This window comes from Zootoca vivipara, chromosome 9, assembly GCF_963506605.1.
Source record: "Zootoca vivipara chromosome 9, rZooViv1.1, whole genome shotgun sequence".
Classification (NCBI taxonomy): Eukaryota; Metazoa; Chordata; class Lepidosauria; order Squamata; family Lacertidae; genus Zootoca; species Zootoca vivipara.
Window position 1 is genome coordinate 63,024,699 of NC_083284.1, and position 22,351 is coordinate 63,047,049.

General features: G+C 42.8%; 1 protein-coding gene across 1 annotated transcript in view; it reads right to left on the reverse strand.

The window, feature by feature from the left end:
- Positions 1–4,697: 4,697 nt before the first annotated feature.
- The window catches only part of NWD2 (NACHT and WD repeat domain containing 2), a 66,931-nt gene continuing 49,277 nt past the window's right edge, over positions 4,698–22,351 (reverse strand). The window contains exons 4-7 of the mRNA XM_035113495.2: positions 22,086–22,289; positions 18,409–18,553; positions 16,875–17,464; positions 4,698–11,041 (exon numbers count right to left, since the gene is read on the reverse strand). Coding sequence (XP_034969386.2) covers positions 7,103–11,041; positions 16,875–17,464; positions 18,409–18,553; positions 22,086–22,289 — 4,878 coding nt within the window. The 3' untranslated portion in view covers positions 4,698–7,102. The remainder of the gene's footprint in view (positions 11,042–16,874; positions 17,465–18,408; positions 18,554–22,085; positions 22,290–22,351) is intronic.

Below are 22,351 nucleotides of genomic sequence, written 5' to 3' on the forward strand. Positions count from 1 at the left end.
GCAAGTTAGAAATCCCACCCTAGTTTCGTTATGTTGTTTATATTTATTCATACAAACAATGCATACACAAGACTGTATATTGTTTGAAGACAGCAATAGATTTCTAATTTAAACAACTCTGTAACAAAATTTAACTAAATTTAACATTTATGAAAATATAAATCTCTGATTGGGTAGTTCTTCCCCAACGATACAAAGTTTACATAAAAACATTCAATATGATCTATTGGTTGCAAACAAGTTAGGAAAATCATTCAAGTCACTTGATATATATTATATATACTAGATTGGCTTTTACATAGAATAGTCACACACTGTAGTTATTCCCTAGTTTAATTATTTGTTTCCTGGAAATTTGGTCACTAAGACTCAAAACAGAAGTGATAGTGGCAGACCCATTTGTTTCAACTTGGGTCTGTCCCAAACATGCATAAAGCGTGGCTTGCGTGTGTCCAAATTTTGAAGCCAACGGGTATATTATTGGGGATGCACCTCTGCCAAAGGTGTTGTTTTCCTGACTGGTATTAAGAGCCAAGCTAAGGGAAAGAAGTCTTTTTTTGATCTAGGGCAGCAAGTCTGACACGTTTGTTAGGGGGGACCTAGGCCTCTTCCTCTTTCCCCCTTGACTTCAAGGTTTTCAAGATGGAGGTGGAGGGAACAACCGTTGTCACCTGCAATTCCTGTGCAATGTTTGTTTTCTTGCCAAAGGATGTGGGTAGCTACACGTGCAACAATTGCAAGTTGGTTGCCCTACTAGAAAACAAGGTTGCCCTTCTGGAAGAGAAGGTGCAGCAACTTCAGGGGCGTGTATCTACGCTCCAGAGAATTAAAGAGCTGGAGCTTTTCTTGGATGCAGCAGAGCACACTGTCTGCACCAAGGAGGAGACAGGGGATCTCCCTGAGGAGGTCAGTTCCCCAACACAGCAGCCAGATGTATGGAGGAACGTGACTCATAGAAGTAGAAGGCCCAGGGATCGCTCTGAATGCTTAGAATTACACAACCGTTTTGAAGTGCTCATGGAAGACGAGGAACAGACTCCACCTGAGGATCTCTCCCTCATCACAGTTGATGAGGAATATGAAGACGAGCAGCAAAGTCAGTCCTCCGGGAATATGCAGGTAACCTTGGAAGGGACAGCACATGGAAGAATCCCAACCAAGCCTATGAAGAGGCGTGTAGTGGTGATAGGGGATTCCCTACTGAGGGGTACAGAAGCAGTGATCTGTGGGCCTGACAAGATGTCTCGAGAGGTGTGCTGTCTACCTGGGGCCAAGATCAAAGATGTAACAGAACGGCTGCAAGGAATCATAAAACCCACCGACAAATACCCCTTCCTTTTGGTGCATGTGGGAACCAATGACACTGCAAGCCATAGCTTACAGAAGATCAAAAATGATTATGAGGCTCTGGGCAGGAAGTTGAAGCAATTAGATGCACAAATTGTCATCTCTTCTGTCCTCCCAGTTGAACGACATGGCCCAGGGAGAGAGGGAAAAATAGGGGAAGTGAACAACTGGCTTCGCAAATGGTGCAAACAGGAACGGTTTGGATTCCTAGATCACGGTCTGCAGTTTCTTGAAGATGGACTTCTGGCAAGTGATGGACTGCACCTCACAAAAGTTGGGAGGAATGTTTTTGCCACAAAACTCAAAAACCTCATCAGGAGGGCTTTAAACTGACTTATGTGGGGGAGGGAGACAGTGGTCCTGAAGGTAGGAGTCTATCAAATGCTGAAGATGATCATCCAAATGTCAAGGACCAAATGGAGCAAGCAGCATGCAGACCTAGTGGTGGGACGAAAATACCCTTAAATAAGAGACATGGGGGAATGATCAACGGTCTTCAATGTCTGTATACTAATGCACAGAGCATGGGAAATAAACAAGATGAACTTGAGCTCTTAGTACAGCAAACTAAATATGACATAATAGGCATCACTGAAACCTGGTGGGATGAGTCTCATGACTGGAATGTAGTAATAGAGGGATACAATCTATTTAAGAGAAATAGACCAAACAGGAAAGGAGGAGGAGTAGCTTTATATGTTAGGGATATGTATACCTGTGAAGAGATCCAGGATTTAAAACTTCAAAGCCAAATTGAGAGTATCTGGGTCAAAATTAAGGGAGAGAAAAACAACAGTGATCTCATTGTGGGAGTTTACTATAGATCCCCAAGCCAAACTGAGGACACAGATGATGCCTTCCTGGAACAGATGGCCAAGCATTCCAAAGGAAGTGAGATAGTAGTAATGGGGGATTTCAACTATCCTGATATTTGTTGGATGTCAAACTCAGCCAAGAGCATAAGGTCGAACAGATTCCTCACTGGCCTTGCAGACAACTTCATTGTCCAGAAAGTGGGAGAAGCAATAAGAGGATCAGCCATTTTAGATCTGGTCCTAACCAATAGTGATGACTTGGTTAGTGGGGTAGAAGTGGCAGGATCATTAGGTGGGAGTGACCATGCTCTTCTGGAGTTTATTATCCAGCGGAAAGGAGCAACCAAGCATACTAAGGTCCAAATTCTAGACTTTAAGAAAGCCAACTTCAGAAAACTTAGGGAAACGCTGGGTGAAATCCCATGGACAGTAATACTAAAAGGGAAGGGAGTTCATGATGGCTGGGAGTTTGTTAAAAGGGAGATATTAAAAGCACAACTTCAGGCAATACCAATGAGACGGAAACATGGAAGGTGCCTAAAGAAGCCAGGCTAGCTATCTAAAGAACTTTTGACTGAGTTAAGATTTAAAAGGGATATGTACAAAAAATGGAAAAGGGGGGAAATCTCCAGAGAGGAATTCAAACATATAGCCAGCACGTGTAGAGACAAAGTCAGAAAAGCTAAAGCACAGAATGAACTCAGGCTCGCTAGAGAGGTTAAAAGCAACAAAAAGGGCTTTTATGGGTATGTCCGTAGCAAAAGGAAAAACAAGGAAACAGTGGGGTCACTCAGAGGAGAAGATGGTGAAATGCAAACAGGGGACAGAGAAAGGGCAGAACTCCTCAGTGCCTTCTTTGCCTCAGTCTTCTCCAAGAAAGAAAACAACGCCCGACCTGAAGAATATGGAGCAGATGATTCAGCAGGGGAAACACAGCCCAGAATAAGTAAGGAGGTAGTACAAGAATACTTGGCTAGTTTAGATGTATTCAAGTCTCCAGGGCCAGATGAACTACATCCAAGAGTATTAAAAGAACTGGCAGAGGTGATTTCAGAACCACTGGCAATAATCTTTGAAAATTCCTGGAGAACAGGCGAAGTTCCAGCAGACTGGAGGAGGGCAAATGTTGTCCCTATTTTCAAAAAGGGGAAAAGAGAGGACCCAAACAATTACCGCCCAGTCAGCCTGACATCAATACCAGGAAAGATTCTAGAGCAGATCATTAAGCAAACAGTCTGTGAGCACCTAGAAAGAAACTCTGTGATCACTAAAAGTCAGCATGGGTTCCTGAAAAATAAGTCATGTCAGACTAATCTGATCTCATTTTTTGACAGAATTACAAGCCTGGTAGATGAAGGGAACACTGTGGATGTAGCCTATCTTGATTTCAGCAAGGCCTTTGACAAGGTGCCCCATGATATTCTTGTAAAGAAGCTGGTAAAATGTGGGCTAGACAATGCTACCATTCAGTGGATTTGTAACTGGCTTACTGACCGAACCCAAAGGGTGCTCATCAATGGCTCCTCCTCATCCTGGAGAGTAGTGACTAGTGGGGTGCCACAGGGTTCTGTCTTGGGCCCAGTCTTGTTCAACATCTTTATCAATGACTTGGATGATGGGCTTGAGGGCATCCTGAGCAAGTTTGCAGATGACACCAAATTGGGAGGGGTGGCTAACACCGCAGAGGACAGGATCACACTTCAGAATGACCTTAACAGATTAGACAACTGGGCCAAAGCAAACAAGATGAATTTTAACAAGGAGAAATGTAAAGTACTACACTTGGGCAAAAAAAATGAAAGGCACAAATACAGGATGGGAGACACCTGGCTTGAGAGCAGTACATGTGAAAAGGATCTAGGAGTCTTGGTAGACCACAAACTTGACATGAGTCAACAGTGTGATGCAGCAGCTAAAAAAGCCAATGCAATTCTGGGCTGCATCAATAGGAGTATAGCATCTAGATCAAGGGAAGTAATAGTACCACTGTATTCTGCTCTGGTCAGACCTCACCTGGAGTACTGTGTCCAGTTCTGGGCACCACAGTTCAAGAAGGATACTGATAAGCTGGAACGTGTCCAGAAGAGGGCAACCAAAATGGTCAAAGGCCTGGAAACGATGCCTTATGAGGAACGGCTTAGGGAGCTGGGTATGTTTAGCCTGGAGAAGAGAAGGTTAAGGGGTGATATGATAACCATGTTCAAATATATAAAAGGATGTCATATAGAGGAGGGAGAAAGGTTGTTTTCTGCTGCTTCAGAGAAGCGGACACGGAGCAACGGATTCAACCTACAAGAAAGAAAATTCCACCTAAACATTAGGAAGAACTTCCTGACAGTAAGAGCTGTTCGGCAGTGGAATTTGCTGCCAAGGAGTGTGGTGGAGTCTCCTTCTTTGGAGGTCTTTAAGCAGAGGCTTGACAGCCATCTGTCAGGAATGCTTTGATGGTGTTTCCTGCTTGGCAGGGGGTTGGACTGGATGGCCCTTGTGGTCTCTTCCAACTCTATGATTCTATGATTCTATGATTCTAAGTCACACTGGGGAAATACCAGTAGTTGTTGGGAGCAAAGGTTTAGCACCTCCACTCCTGAAACCCTTTTACTTTTTTTTTTAAAAAAATAAAGAATTAAGCCACTTTCAGCCATTTTATATGTAATTAGGGCAGACTCCAGCCTAAACAAATAGGTACCCTACTCCGGAGTAGTGCCAGAGTTCAATTTTCAACATCTAAGAATACAAGCAAATCGGTTTCATTCACATCCTTTGAAACATGTGCCAAGGACATGCCACATTTAAGTTAAGCAGTAAGGAAAACAAACCTCTGACCACTTCACAGCTCCATTAAACTGCATATAACAGACACCCTGATCCTAAATTCTTGGCCCCATTGATCTGCTATTTACACCAACTCAATGCCCCTGTAATGCTAACTTTGTGTTTCAGTTTGCTGAACATTGTACTGGTGTTATTGCTTATCATATAAGCACCTGCAGCAAAATCGTTGGGCTGGTTCTCACTTGCATGTACATTCACTTCATAATTCAGCACTTGATGAATCTCGGTGGAATGTGTGAAGTATCTGAATTGAGAAATACTAAGTTTGAGTTGTCGTTGAGTGGGAGACACAAATGGTCTGCCAGTGATGAATCTGTGGTTGTGGTTAATTAGTGACACAAATGCTTGTGGGACTCAGCACCCAGGGCTGCTCCCCACTGGGTTATTTGATATGTAGAGATGGATATTCTACTACAAAATGCTGCCTGGCAGGAATGGCTCATGTGTGTGTTATTTAGCTCTCTCACTTTAAAATACATATGAGCTGTGATTAGGCCTGGATGAGGCCCCCACTCTCACACACAAGCACACACACAAGCCATTCAGGCTTAGGCGGCTCATGTAGCTTGCATCTCCCATAAGAAGTGCGAAAAACTAGCCACTACATTCCAAGTACTTTTTCCTTAATAGAGCTGTGGATTTGGGGTGTCAGAATGTATGTAGCTCATTACTGGGTTCAACTGAGCGAGCTGAGCAATCAGACAAAAGAAGGGTATCCCACAACTTCTGCCTTGAAATTGATAAAGTTCTATAAAAAGGCCATGAACAGTCCTACAGCAGGAAGTGAAGAGGCATAAATACTGTATATAGAAGTAAGAAATTCATTAGAAAGTCGAACAGAAAAGAACCCTTTGGGGCAGCCAGAATCCCGTGTCTCCCCCCGCCCCCCCAGCACATACACAAGCATAATGTTAGTCCCAGAGTATTTGGTCATCTGATCTGTGTTTCACACAGGGAAGAATCAGGAATGATAGTAAGGCAAACACCACGAGAATCAAGAGGAACACACAGCATTTCTGAATGCTTCCTGTTCAGATTTCTGCAAGGAGTGGAATATTTGGGACAACAGAACGAATGATACCGTTTTTTGACAACAAAAGATGTAATGGAACGGGGTGGGTGGGTTTGACTCTTTATCCTTAATGCCCTTTTTCATTGAAAATGTTATTTTATACACAGTACTAAAATACAGTGTGAAAGAGACAGAAAACAACACAATTTCAGGAGTTAAGTTCCTTTCTTACATGATCTAGCAGTTCCTATGATTTGTAATAGAAAAACTTGAATAGAAGTCCAGACATAGAAATTTTGTAACTTTTCAGGTTGTTATTATGACTGATTTATTGTGTCACATGTGCCTATTTTTGATTTGTAGGTTATCAGGGTTGTAGCCAACCAAAGCTGCACTCAGAGCAGACCCACTGAAATTAATGGACCTATGTCCATTAGTTTTAATGGGTTTACTGTGTGTATTACTAGTACTGGACACAATGCTCAGCTTCTCTATTCTTTCTGTACAATGGGCACAATTCAAGCAACGTGAAGTCTCACTGATTTTAGTGGGAGTGATTCCTATAAAGCATTTGACCCGAGTGAAATCAGCAGGACCCTGGAGTTCTGTTTACTGACCGAATTGTGCTTGCCCCCATTTTCCCCATAATACAAATAGTTTCAAAAGCTTACAGAATGCATCCAGGATGACATGTGACATTGTCATTTGCACCATCAGAAGGATAAAATTCAATTTTTTGCGCATGATAGTAATTCGAAGTAGCCAGATATTTAGGCTTACGCTAACCTGGATTTAATTTTTTTTGAACCACCTCATTCCAATATGAAATGTAGTTTCATTTCCTGTTAGAAAGCTTTTCAACGTTTTCTTTCTCCAACATTTTAGGTTGGCATAATAAATGATATTGCTAGAAATTTTCACTCAAGGCATTGCAGGAAGCCTTATATTTGAATATTTTCCCCCAAACTCTGCAGCCCACTAATTAAACTTGCTTTAAACTTGCTCTTTCCCGATTTGTTGGTAGTAAAGTATAAATGGGATAAGCAGAGATTTGTTACGTGCAAAGGTGAACTAGTTTCTTATTAATTTATGATCAATTGTCAGGGGTGAACCCGTGGCTTCTGCAATCTATGGCAGAGCACACTTTGTCATAGCAATAGTTGTGTTTTTTGGTTGGAGTTGCCTCACCTGCCTCGGGGTCTGTCACCATGATGGGACTGTCTCTTGCAAACACCTCTGTAGACTCCCTCCATATGCAGTCTGCTGTCACCTTGAAATTATAATTGTGACACTTTGGTCTAATCACTTGTGTTGCATTGCTGAAAATCTGTCGGCTATTTGAAGTAGCAATTTTAATTTTCAGCGCTGCATCCACTCGATCCACTACAGTGTAAGTTCCTATGCTTCCATCCTCAAAGCCTACAATGATGTTCAAATGCCTCTGGGAAAGAGCAAGGAAAGTTGGTGTTTTGTAAAGGGAACAAGCACCGATGTTTTTGCCATCTGCTAGCCTCATTACAATCAAGATAGAGACTGCACCATTATCATCATCCTCTTCACCAGTGCGAAAACAAATGTACACAAGGTAGCGGCCGTCCCGAGACAGCTTCTGCCTCCAGATGATACCGGAAGCATGGACAACGCGAAGTTTGCCACTGTGAAGATCAAGTACGTTGATATTCTCGTCGCCGCGGGATATGATGCCCAGTTTTCCGTTGGGTGATATTTCAAAATCCTCCAAAGTCTTCAAGAAAGTGTTAGGCAGTTGCACCCGTCTACAAATTACTTCTTCAGTAAGACTCCAGATGTTTACAGTCTCAGTAGATGTTATGAAGACCACAATATCAGGGCAATCTGGGATCAGTTTAATATCAACGATGGCAATGCCATCATCGCAACAGAACTTCTTGGTTATACTCCCTGTCCACAAACTCACTGCCAAGACTTTGTTTTTTGTCATTCCAACTACAAATGTGTTAGCGGTAGTTATAAATGCATTCTGTAAGGATACAAGAATATTGCAAACTCTGTGGCCTGTTGCCAGTCTCCAAACTCTTGATGCATTTTGCTCACAGAGGGAGACAACAAACTGATCGTTGTGTGTTATCAAGAGCTGACATATCTTTTGTCCATTGATACGGAACAGATTTTCACCAGAACCAGTGTGCCATACATACTGACTGCATTTATCATCAGACGTAATCATCAGATCACCAGTGGAAGTCAGCACACAGTTTTCAACAATGCTTTCGTGCTTAAATACAGCTTCAATGAACCCCGTGCCAAAATTCCACTTATGTATAGTTTCAGACCCATCGAGTGTATAAATCACTTCACCCCGAGCAGACAATATCAATCTTTGGATTGGCTTGCCCGTTTTGTCAATGTTGGACATGGCAGTTATGATATCTATATCCCATATAGAAAGGACACCACTGGTAGATAAGGAGAGCAGCATGTTGTGATGGTTTGATTTAATTAATCTGACTATGTTTCCTGAGATTTCTTGTAAGCTGGCCATGCACTGCCCTGTGTCTCTCCTCCAGACAAAAATGGCAGAGGTATTTTCAATAGAAGCAACAATACAGTCACCATTTTTGGACAGTACAGCCGATACAAATCGCTCATTATGTTTAGCTCTAAACTTTTCAACTATTTTCCACACGGCTGTGTCAAGAAGTTCTATATTGAGGGCCTTACATATTAAAATTGCACTTTGATCTTCAGCCAGTTCAAAACTGACAAATTCACTGTCCCCTCTTTTGCAATCAAAGTCATCTGTTAGTTGGGGGTTGGCGACATCCTCAGTGTTCCAAATCGAAAGACCACCTTCACTGTCCACCATCACCATTTCTTGAGCTGTATCTAGGACAAGAAGGAACTTGACAAAGCCACCGGAAAACTCAGAGGTCACAGTGGCCAGCTTGTCCCCACTACCTAAATGGAATATAGATGCAGTATTCAAGTACTGTCCGCAGAAAGCATACATTCCATCTGGGGAACACTGGACACAAGTCACTTCATACCAGCAATGGAACTGATAAAGTGGCCAGCCATAAAGTAGATCAATCACAGTAACATCTTTGCTAGCTTCCAGCCAAGAAAGTGCATGGTTTACTGACAACGTAAATCCATTTATAAAACTAGAACCTACACCAACCCCACCATGTTTTGATCCCTTAATCTCTACCTCAGACAGAAGGCAGGAATTTAGGTTGTCATAAATCAAGAGTGTGTTCTTTGTTGTGGCCACCACAAGGTATTTTTCATCACTTGTAAGCTTCATGCCCAAGATGACTGACTGAGCTGTTGTAATTTGCCTCAGTAGCTGGCGGGTCTCTACATCCCAGGTACTGATGGAGCCGTTTTCTAGAGCCACAATGACCGTATTTGGATTAAAAGTTGGCAGGATTTCTGTCACTTGAGTGCAACTGGGGGACAAAGGCAATCTCTCGGGGCTATAAGTCACATCCATAGAGGAATGCAATGGGACAATGGAGCAATATTTAGGGCCATCTTTGTCACATTCCAGAAGAAGCTGCCTCAGTTTAGGCAAGGAGCTAGCAACTGGGAGAAGCCTCTGTTGCAATTCAGCCGAGAGAGTGCCTGGGTATTTCATCACTTTGTATTTTATAGCACGGAGCGTGGTTGCAAGGAACTTCAGCTCTTTATCTTGCGAGTAGTTATAGGCCAACTCCACATCAGAGAGGGCTTTGTCAAACTGCCCAATTTTGATCATGGTGTACAGCCAGCTGAAGTTCATAATGACACCATACAACATGTCATCTGTTTTCCCACATCGTGTGAGGTGGTGCAGAAGCTCTGTCATTTTCCTGTGGTTGACAAAAAATATGTCAGGCTCCAAAGGGTTGCACTGGAATACCCAAGGCTGATCAGGTGACTGCCTGTCGAAATTTGTCTGGTCCATGATGTGCCTCTCGTCATCATTCATGCTCCTGCTGTCGCTGTCAAGGCAACCATTCAGATATTGATCTTCACTGTAAAGAGATTTCCTTCTGCCTCCTGACCAAACACCCAGAAAATACTCTGCCATCACGGTATGCATTTCATGAATGTCTTCTTCATTGTGAAGATACATCTTTTGGGCTATAAGTTGCAGGTGCCTGTTTGCCCACACTAGTAGCGTAACGTTCTTTACTTGCCTTTCTATCAGGTATCCTGTCAGTCCTTCTTTCAGCTTCGCAATGTAGATGTAAGGTACCCTCAGAGGGTTATGTTGCCTGATGCTTTCATTTAATTCAAACATAACCGTGTTGTCAAGTGCTAAAATGTCTTCCAGTTCCATTTCACTCAGACCAGATTTTGACATGGTGATGTAGCCAAGGGCTCGTGATAAAAGCCTTGGCCCACAGCTGCTCTCTAGAGACCAGAACATCTGTTCTATGCTATCGTGAACAGTAACACAGAGAGAAGACTCATCAACATCCTTGTGAGATCTCCAGTTTCGGACTTCTCGGAAGGTTAGATTTACAAACATAGGCAGTGTGCATTTGGAAAAAGCTTCATTGACATAAATTTGTTGGCCCGATGTTACTTTTCTCTTGACTTGGAGCAGCTGCTGCTTGAGAACTTGGCTACACATCTTCCTGTCCCTAGGAGTTAATTCAATATAGTTATCATCGTCGTGTATAAGGCACCTCAGTTTTTGCAGGATTCCATGTTTGTTCGGCAGTGTTGACAAAATAATTCGGACCGAACGGGGCAGGTGAACAGGGAGCCACCATAACTTTCTACCATCATCATTATCCGAAAGCTGTTCTAGAGCATCGAATATCAGAACCAGAGGTCTATGAAATGAAGACTCATTCAAAAGGTTTATAAACAAGTCCCGAAGGCCGTGGATTTTTTTTGGGTAGCTTTGTACGAGGCATCGGTAGTTAATTGCTAACTGCTCACAAATACTTTGAAGGAGATTCCTAAGATCTGTACTCATCTCTGTGGATCCCAAAAACCTTATAACTACCACAGGGTCAGATTCTGGTCCCATTTCTTCCTTTAGCCAAGCATAAGCCTACAAATGCAGAAGTATAAATAGATTAATATGTGGACTAGCAGAGCTAATGCAAATCAAACAATAAAGAAAGAACAATAAAAATGTGACAGGCATAAAGCAGTTCCATTCTGCTTTATGAACAAATATTAAGTAGTACAGATTTAAGGGTAATATCCAACAAAATCATATTCATCCAGTGAAGTCAATGACTAACTTAAGCCCATTGATTCAAATGGATCTGTTCTGAGTATGACTTAGTTGGATACTACTACTACTACTACTACTACTACTACTACTAATTTTATTATTTATACCCCGCCCATCTGGCTGGGTTTCCCCAGCCACTCTGGGTGGCTCCCAACAGAGGACTAAAAACAGAATAAAACTACAAACATTAAAAACTTCCCTAAACAGGGCTGCCTTCAGATGTCTTCTAAAAGTCAGCTAGTTGTTTATTTCCCTGGCATCTGATGGGAGGGTGTTCCACAGGGAAGGAGCCACCACCAAGAAGGCCCTCTGCCTGGTTCCCTGTAACCTCACTTCTCGCAGTGAGGGAACCGCCAGAAGGCCCTCGGAGCTGGAACTCAGTGTCCGGGCTGAACAATGTGGGTGGAGATGCTCCACCCTTAGGTTGCAATCCTAACCCCATTTGCCTGGGAGTGAGCCTCAGTGAATTTAGTAGGACTTACTTTTGATTCAAGGTGTGCTGTCAGTCTGTGTTGGGGTGTTCCAATCTACTATGGAAGTAGATGCTACACAGTTGACTACCAAGCGGGTCGTGGCTCTGCCCCTAGTACTTCAACCTTGTCAGCACCTTCTTACTTTCCCTACCGATAATTTTGGAAGCCATAACCCACCATTTGGCTGGCCCACTGAGCAGGTGAACAAAGTTGGGCGCTGGAGACAGCAAACATGATTATTATTCTATTCTGTGATATTCAAATGAGCGACAGGAATATTGCATACGTTTGCAGGTTCCTATTGCTAATTAATCAAATCATGTGGCTTTCTCTTTTATTCTCTCTCTTTTTAATAAATGGAACTGATTATTCTCTCTCTTTTTAATAAATGTACTGATTTTTTTTCCTGGACATTCTATACAAGACCTTTGTATGAATTCGTGTTTGGCCAGTGTAATTTGTGGCAAATAAGCAGGATCTTCCCCTTCATGGATCAATGCCTTGTCGTGGCGAAGGGGCTTGAATAACTCAGAGAAGCTATGAGCTATGCCATGCAGGGCCACCCAAGATGGACAGGTCATAGTGGAGAGTTTTGACTAAACGTGATCCACCTGGAGAAGGAACTGGCAAGCCACTCCAGTATCCCTGCCAAGAAAACTCCATGGACAAAGACCACAGGCATATAAAAGTTATGACGCTGGAAGATGAGCCCCTCAGGTCGGAAGGCGTCCAACATGCTACTGAGGAAGAGCGGAGGACAAGTACAAGTAGATTCAGAGCTGATGAAGCGGCTGGGCCAAAGCCGAAAGGACGCTCAGTTGCGGATATGCCTGGAAGCGAAAGGAAAGTCCGATGCTGTAAAGAAAAATATTGCATAGGAACCTGGAATGTAAGAACCATGAGTGGAGGTAAGCTGGATGTGGTCAAAAATGAGATGACAAGAATAAATATCGACATCCTGGGCATCAGTGAACTAAAATGGAAGGGAATGGGCGAATTCAGTTCGGGTGACTATCATATCTACTACTGTGGGCAAGAATCCTGTAGCAGAAATGGAGTGGCCCTCATAGTCAACAAAAGAGTGGCAAAAGCTGTAATGGGATGCAATCTCAAAAATGACAGAATGATCTCGATACGAATCCAAGGCAGACCTTTTAACATCACAGTAATCCAAGTTTATGCACCAACTACCGGTGCTGAAGAAAGTGAAATTGACCAATTCTATGAAGACCTACAACACCTTCTAGAAATGACACCAAAGAAGGATGTTCTTCTCATTACAGGGGACTGGAATGCTAAAGTAGGGAATCAAGAGATAAAAGGAACAACTGGCAAGTTTGGCCTTGGAGTTCAAAATGAAGCAGGGCAAAGGCTAATAGAGTTCTGTCAAGAGAACAAGCTGGTCATCACAAACACTCTATTCCAACAACACAAGAGACGACTCTACACATGGATATCACCAAATGGACAGCATCGAAATCAGATTGATTATATTCTCTGCAGCCAAAGATGGAGAAGCTCTATACAGTCAGCAAAAACAAGACCTGGAGCTGACTGTAACTCAGATCATCAGCTTCTTATAGCAAAATTCCAGCTTAAACTGAAGAAAGTAGGAAAAACCACTGGGCCAGTAAGATACAATCTGAATCAAATCCCTTATGAATACACAGTGGAAGTGAGGAACAGGTTTAAGGATTTAGATTTGGTGGACAGAGTGCCTGAAGAACTATGGATGGAGGCTCGTAACATTATACAGGAGGCAGCAATGAAAACCATCCCAAGGAAAAGGAAATGCAAGAAAGCAAAATGGCTGTCCAACGAGGCCTTACAAATAGCGGAGGAGAGGAGGCAAGCAAAATGCAAGGGAGATAGGGAAAGATACAGGAAACTGAATGCAGATTTCCAAAAAACAGCAAGGAGAGACAAGAGGGTCTTCTTAAATGAGCAATGCAAAGAAATAGAGGAAAACAATAGAATGGGGAAAACCAGAGATCTGTTCAAGAAAATTGGAGATATGAAAGGAACATTTCGTACAAAGATTACCATAATCAAGGACAAAAGTGGTAAGGACCTAACAGAAGCAGAAGACATCAAGAAGAGGTGGCAAGAATACACAGAGGAATTATACCAGAAAGATATGGAGGTCTCATACACCCCAGGTAGTGTGGTTGCTGACCTTGAGCCAGACATCTTGGAGAGTGAAGTCAAATGGGCCTTAGAAAGCATTGCTAATAACAAGGCCAGTGGAAGTGATGATATTCCAGCTGAACTGTTTAAAATTTTAAAAGATGATGCTGTTAAGGTGCTACACCCAATATGCCAGCAAGTTTGGAAAACTCAGCAATGGCCAGAGGATTGGAGAAGATCAGTCTACATCCCAATTCCAAAGAAGGGCAGTGCCAAAGAATGCTGCAACTACCGCACAATTGCGCTCATTTCACACGCTAGCAAGGTTATGCTTAAAATTCTACAAGGCAGGCTTAGGCAGTATGTGGACCGAGAACTCCCAGAAGTGCAAGCTGGATTTCGAAAGGGCAGAGGAACCAGAGACCAAATAGCAAACATGCGCTGGATTATGGAGAAAGCTAGAGAGTTCCAGAAAAACGTCTACTTCTGCTTCATTGACTATGCAAAAGCCTTTGACTGTGTCGACCACAGCAAACTATGGCAAGTTCTTAAAGAAATGGGAGTGCCTGATCACCTCATCTGTCTCCTGAGAAATCTCTATGTGGGACAAGAAGCTACAGTTAGAACTGGATATGGAACAACTGATTGGTTCAAAATTGGGAAAGGAGTACGACAAGGTTGTATATTGTCTCCCTGCTTATTTAACTTATATGCAGAATTCATCATGCGAAAGGCTGGACTAGATGAATCCCAAGCCGGAATTAAGATTGCTGGAAGAAATATCAACAACCTCAGATATGCAGATGACACAACCTTGATGGCAGAAAGCGAGGAGGAATTAAAGAACCTTTTAATGAGGGTGAAAGAGGAGAGCGCAAAATATGGTCTGAAGCTCAACATCAAAAAAAACCAAGATCATGGCCACTGGTCCCATCACCTCCTGGCAAATAGAAGGGGAAGAAATGGAGGCAGTGAGAGATTTTACTTTCTTGGGCTCCTTGATCACTGCAGATGGTGACAGCAGTCACGAAATTAAAAGACGCCTGCTTCTTGGGAGAAAAGCAATGACAAACCTAGACAGCATCTTAAAAAGCAGAGACATCACCTTGCCGACAAAGGTCCGTATAGTTAAAGCTATGGTTTTCCCAGTAGTGATGTATGGAAGTGAGAGTTGGACCATAAAGAAGGCTGATCGCCGAAGAATTGATGCTTTTGAATTATGGTGCTGGAGGAGACTCTTGAGAGTCCCATGGACTGCTAGAAGATCAAACCTATCCATTCTTAAGGAAATCAGCCCTGAGTGCTCCCTGGAAGGACAGATCGTGAAGCTGAGGCTCCAATACTTTGGCCACCTCATGAGAAGAGAAGAATCCTTGGAAAAGACCCTGATGTTGGGAAAGATTGAGGGCACTAGGAGAAGGGGACGACAGAGGACAAGATGGTTGGAAAGTGTTCTCGAAGCTACGAACATGAGTTTGACCAAACTGCGGGAGGCAGTGCAAGACAGGAGTGCCTGGCGTGCTCTGGTCCATGGGGTCACGAAGAGTCGGACACGACTAAACGACTAAACAACAACAAGCAGGATCTTAGGGCTTCACCGAATGGGAGGTTCTACATGGATTCTACTGAAGTAGCCATGTTGAAAATAGTGGGTTGGACCCATTTACTCATGCAGATATATAGAATTTTTAGGAAAGATAACCAAGTGGTGGTGGTGGTAGAACATCAGAGTTAAGGTACGTGGTTATTTCTGGGGCGGAAGACCCACCATAAGATGACCCCCTTCCTCAAATTTCACATTATAAAATATGGGGGAAAATATCCTTATGTGCTATGAAATGATTTCCATAAAGCATTGACTTTACTATATTGTGCAAGGTTATTTTATGTCAGGAAAGCTGACTAGCATTTACTTCTGAACAGTATTTATAGGTTGCCCTGTGGCAAAAACTCTTAGGGTGGCTCATAAGAAGAAATAAAACCATTTAGAATCAAACAACAATGAAACTAAAAAATATAATACAGATAGAAACATTACGTTTTTACCTATGTATTTTCCCTGAAAAACTCCCCGTCCCCACGTGGATGATCAGTCCCAATGCTAACCCTGTGCACAGTGACAAATTTTGCATGGGAACTAGTCCTCTATCATTGTTACATATGGCAAGTCATTAAAAGTACTGCTAAGTGTAATTCTTGCACATTTAATGAAGTGAGTGTATGGCTGCCTAGCTGGATTTTTTATATTTTTAAAATGTTTTTGCTTATCTACACAGTGCTCTAGCTTGAGCAGGTACTCAATTCAACAGAGGAAGAAGTCTATACCTGCATCTCCCTCACAGGAAATTGATGGATCACAGCATGCTAGCAATTTTAATGCTTGCGATAGAAAATCGGGGGGGGGGGGGGGTTCTCAATGATGAGAAAAGTAATGGCCCACAGGTTTTCCTGAAAAACAGTTTCAATGAAAACCATAGTAGACAGTTGTATATATATTCAGTTCAGTTCACAAATGGCAATGTTAAGGCACAAGAAGCCAGCATATTACTTTATGTGAACTGACTGGGCGTCCTAGAACATGCTCACAAATTATCTGTGCCAGATGAGCACATACTCAGGGGTTTCTTGGTGCAGAAAGAATAGTATTAAAAGAAGGACAATTTGCCATACTGCTGGATATCATAAATGGGATGAAATGTACCCCCTTCTTCAAAAAGATGTAAAGAAAGCAAAAATGTATTTACAAAACATACTTTTATTTTTTAGCAAAATGAAGAATGTGATCACTAAAATAATCAACCCCCCCTCAGAACTGCGGAGCATAGGAAAAAGAGGGTGTGTTAACGAATTTATGCAGCTGCAATTTTTGTACCAATCTGCTCTAAGAATAGGACAACACAGTGGGAAGTCTTTAGGAGGATCTATAATGATAGCTTGTCATAAAAATATGGGTTTATAGATGTACTCAAATTAAAAGATAGTATTTTTGCAGTTAAATTTACAGCAGCAAAATAAATACACATAGGTATTTGTGTGTGTTTTACCTTCTTTGCCACTTCTGCTAATAAAAATGTTTTTCCAGTGCATGGTCCTCCATATATGACAAGAGGGTTAATGTGGCCCATTTTCCTAGGTAGAATGTATTTGTGCATAATATTCCTAGCATCACATCTGTACTCATAGAATGAAGAGTAGGTTCTACATAGTGAGGAATGTTGAAGGACTTCATCATACAGCCAATCTGTCTCTATGTCAAAATTCTGCTGCACGGTTGCCTGGATTATATCCACCATGTCTTCATAGAACTGTTTGCCAAGCCCTTCGATGTAGTGGTTCTCCACTTCTTGGGTGTAACCATGTTTGATGTCGCAATGAGTAACAGAGGTGTAGACTCTCAAATTAGATGAAGCAACAATGGTAGGAACAAATTCATCCCTGAGTTTGATAAGTTTCTCCAGCGCTTCCGGGTCCCGCAGAAACTTCCCACCCGTATGAAACACGTCCATGTATTTCTCCATCTCTGGAACTTTAACAAAACGTTCGATGTTTGCAATCTTCCGAATGTAGCAAACGCACTTCTTTAGGAAAGCTGGGGTTTGTTTTCCTAAGGCGAAATCAAATTCATCTTCGATAGCTGGGAGGGGAACAAAAGAGCAAAGAGGAAATCTTAAATACACTTTCCCCAAAAAACCTGAAGCTTTTCTATTAGGACTTATTGGACAGGAGATTGTAAAGGAGGATCAAATACTATTTTTGTATGCGACAACCGCGGCTAGGACTTTGTTAGCCCAAAAATGGAAAACCCAGGAATTACCGATGATTGAAGAGTGGCAGATAAAAATGATAGACTATGCAGAATTAGCAAGACTGACTAGCAGGATCCGAAACCAGGGAGAGGCAAGGTTCCAAAAAGACTGGAGTAAATTTGTGGACTATATGGGAAAAAACTGTAGAAGTTTAAAGACACTTGCAGGATTGAAATAAATCCTACGAAATGACTTGAAATAAGTAATAAGGAACTGCGAGATAAGAGTTGGAAAGAAAACCAAATGAGGGGAGGGAGGGAAGTCAAAGCTCGGCAGAGCATTGGGAATTACAGATATGGGAATAATTGGTAAATAGAAAAAATTGTGTGTGTTGTATTTGTTTTTGAATGTTTTGTTTTGTTTAATGTGTTTATTTGGAAAATTTAATGAATTGCTTTTTAAAAAAAGAGAGCAAAGAGGAAATCTAAAGTCCCCGCAAAACAGAATGAAAAGTGCTCTGTCGCATTCAAAACTGAAGCAGACCACCTAAGCCTCCTCCAACCCTTCCCTTATATTCTGTTGCTTGTGACAAGGTTCCACAAAGGAGGAATCAATGCACTTTGTAGTCTCTGCATTGCCTTCTCTGTCTCTTGGTTGCTCAGCACCATGACCAAGAGTCAGAAACTAGGCATGGTCATGGCCAATTAATAATTATATACAATTATTACAATTAAAATAAAAGGAAAATGTTTCCCTTTTTGCATGTACTTGGCTGATCACAGAAATATATGTACGACCATCTGTACACTGCATGCCTGAGTTCAATGTTTACCAGATGAAAGATATCTCTTTGCTTGACTGTGTTTCATTTTCCCCTTTTCATGAAGCATCTTCACAGCTGTCTTAATCATCATCTTAATCTCTTCTGATATCTCCTGCCATTTGCTGTCACTGACAGGGTTCGAAGATGCTTCCATCTTTAAAACAACAACAAGAACAACAAATAGTTAATTAAAGCTGTAGAGATGCCAGCATCGATTTCGATTTAAGAGATCGGGCAACAATAGCTAAAATAACATGGCAAAGACGAAGTTCCCCCATAGTCACACATTTCTCCTTTTCCCTTATTTCCAGGAATGCCTGGAACAGATGGGGCTCACACCATGAAGGATAGGTAATAAGGAGTATAACACCTACTGGAAATAAGGAAAGTCTCATTACAGAGCTGGTCTGTACATCCATATCCCTAACAAGATTACTGCAACATCAAGTGACAAATTGAATGTTGGCTATCAGATACTCTAGAGAGAGAACTGTGATATAATATTTCAGGCAGAACTTTCATGCTGCTTCATGTCACCTGATATGCAGTGCTTTTCGATGGGGTTAGTTCATACATTTAGCTGCTAATTGTCAAAGCTGAGTCTACACCAGGGGTCAGCAACCTTTTTCAGCCGTGGGCCGGTCCACCGTCCCTCAGACCATGTGGTGGGCCAGACTATATTTCGGGGGGAAAAACCTGAACGAATTCCTATGCCCCACAAATAACCCTGAGATGCATTTTAAATAAAAGGACACATTCTACTCATGTAAAAACACCAGGCAGGCCCCACCAGGCAGGCCCCATTTAAAATGAACCCAGAAAGGCATTTTAAATAAAAGGACACATTCTACTCATGTAAAAACACGCTGATTCCCGGACCATCCGTGGGTCGTATTGAGAAGGCGATTCAGCCGCATCTGGCCCACGGGCCTTAGGTTGCCTACCCCTAGTCTACACGTACTTCCAGTTCAAGATTCTAGTACAGCATGAGGTGAAAGGGGTAACAGTACCACTTCTGCCTACACACCTTGAAGACTCTCTCACATTTAAAAAATACAGAAAACAAAGGCTAACAAAGAAGGGGGAAATGTTCTAGGTTAGGCCATTCCCTGCTGTGAGAGTTTTCTGTTTTCAGAAAAGCAATGCAAATTTCTCCCTCAGCTGCCTTGAGTTTGAAGTGGCCCTGTCTATTCCTCTGCACACGTAGATCAATCAATGTACAGAAACCGAGTTATGTACATTGCACATATGAGCAAGACTTATGATTAGAGAGTGATAGGTGTGTGAGGCTTAACAGCACACAATAAATTACTACCACGTATTATCATAAAATTGCACAATAACACTATTTTAATGGAAGGAGTGAAAACCCATTCTTCTATTTCGCACATTAAAATCAACATTGCATAAAAACCCTTATATTTGGCTAGTTTATTTGGCTAGTCTAATGTCGTATAGTGTTATTCAAGATACATCTACATTCAGCACAGACTTCAAGGGGGATTGCAAGATAACGCACAATTTCAGCTAACTTAAGAAATGTGAAAAAGAAGAAAACATCTGGATAAAAAACCAGTAACAAACATAGCTGTAACATTCTTCTTCTTTTTTTAAGCAACAAAATTTATCAGTCCAAATAACAGATGTGGGGGAACCTCAGGTCAGGAGGTAAAATATGACCCCCCCCCCCCAATAAAAAGATACCAATCGTAATCCTAGTTGTTATATCAAGGAGTCCAGTTCATAAACTGTGTGGCATATGCTACACATCCCTGTACTGTACTCTCTATGCCTCAAAAAGGGAACTGAGGTCTCAGTGTACTAGGCTTCTGTTTCAGGCCTTAAATCTCCTGTAGCAGCTCCAGGCGCGCCAACATGCCCCCCACAGTGAGGGGGTGTGATGCTGCCCAGATGATCATGGCAGAGGGTGACCTCTGTGCTTGTTTGTCCCAGCTGCCACCTGGCTCCTGAGCTGCTGGGCGGGGGCTGGAGCATGTGGTGGGCTGCGACCCCCTAAATATTGGGGTGCTGCTGCCCTCTGCCCCACAATATTGGGGGAGCTGAAGCCCCCTCCATCCCCTATACCTGGCACCGCTGAGCAGCTCAAAAGCCTGACACCTCCGTATTAATCAAACTTAACCAGGTAACTCTAGTTTCAATACAGTCATTCATGCATAAAATGAAAAAAATACAAATGAAAGCTGCTTTTGTGTTTGTCTAACAACTGAACAAGTTTGAAATCATTTTGAAGTTCAAGGGGATTTAGTTTGGCACAGTGTTATCGCCCTTCGAACTTATTGGTTTACAGATTTCAACTCTACTAGGAGCTGTGGACAACTTGGGGGGGGATCCCGTTCTGCTTTACAAACGTACCTTGACTCTGTAGCTGAATAAGAGGATAATTCATTCTCATGAAACATTGGCTGTTCTGCTGAGTGCCAGGAAGAATGCCAACCGGGATGGTGTGCATGTTTCAGTGTGTGCTATGGACTCTTGCCAGCTGAGAACTGGATTGCAATCAACAATTTATTTTGCTCAACAGCCGCTAGATATGAATGTCTCCCTATAGCTTCAAACCAGTGCAGTGTTTGAACTTTTTATTCAAGGGTGGTCTGACTTGGGCTCTTGAACTGCACTCACAGCTCCTGGCCAGTGAACTGATGCAGAAACAGATGGAGGAATAAGATGGAGATGTAACAGTAATAGAAGCTAGATCATGTTAACAGAAGGGCCTTTGAGATGTCTGTGGAAGCATGTATCTACACAGTAAGTTTACCAATTTAACTGACATGACTTTCCCAACGGAATCCTGAGAACTGTAGGATGCTGCAAGTTCTGTTAGAGACCTCTAGCTTCCTTGCAGTCCAACAATTTCAACAGATTCTTGGGAGAGAATTGCAGAGTTCACATAACACGGTAAACCTCCTGGTCCCTTCCAACTCCACAATTCTATGATTCTATGAAAAAAAAAACCACTATGATTGCTAAGTCATAGCCCAATCCTTGCTTTACACATTGTGATTTGTTTGGAGCAAAATAAATCATGACCCCCGGTTTGGAGGCAATACTAAGCCACAGGTCCGTCTTAACCATATCTGGCGCCCTGGTGCCAAGATCCCTCTGGTGCCCCCGTGAGTGAGGCGGGCAGGAGGGGCGCGCGGGGAGCTGAGAGGCGCAGAGGAGGCAGCCCCAGGCTCCCACTCCCCATGCGAAGCTCTGGAGGCGCATGGGGAGCGTGAGCCTGGGGCCGCTGCGCTGCGCCTCTAAGCTGTTCAGGCGGCCCCAGGCCAGCGCTCCCTGTGCGCCTCTGGAGAGCAGCCTGAAGCCGCTCAACAGCTGAGACAGAGGCGTGGCAGAGGTGGCCACAGGCTCGTGCTCTCCGTGTGCCTCCGGAGAGCTGCCTGAAGCCGCTCAACAGCAGAGGTGCGCGGAGGCAGACACCAGCGTTCTGCGCCCCTTCTGCGCCCCTGATGGCCAGGCGCCCTGGCGCCTTGCGCCACCCAGCCCGGGCCTAGGGACGGCCCTGCTAAGCCATGTGGTTTGTTCCTCCTGCTCATGCCAGGGAAGAAGTGAAGCAGAAGTAATCTCCATAATTGTGGTAAATTGTTAACTACCGTACAGTCAGCTATGACATCCAATGACTATGAAACAAATGTAAACCTATACATTTCATGAAGGTGATTTACCATGTTGGGATTGCTCTTCGGCATTTCAGATTTTGGTTTGAGGTAATACATCGGTGGCACTGAGTTTTCATCTCTGCAATACCACTCTTCCAAAACCTTTGTTTCCAACTTTGCCTCGATAGCAGCATCCAGAATCATTTCAAATTCAGATGCTTCCACTTCTCCTGGTATTCGGATGCTTCCATATTTTTCTCCCAAAAGGCCCTGTGTATGTGCAAGCCAAAGTAAAGTTCAGTAACAACGTCAAAGACATATTAAGTGATGTC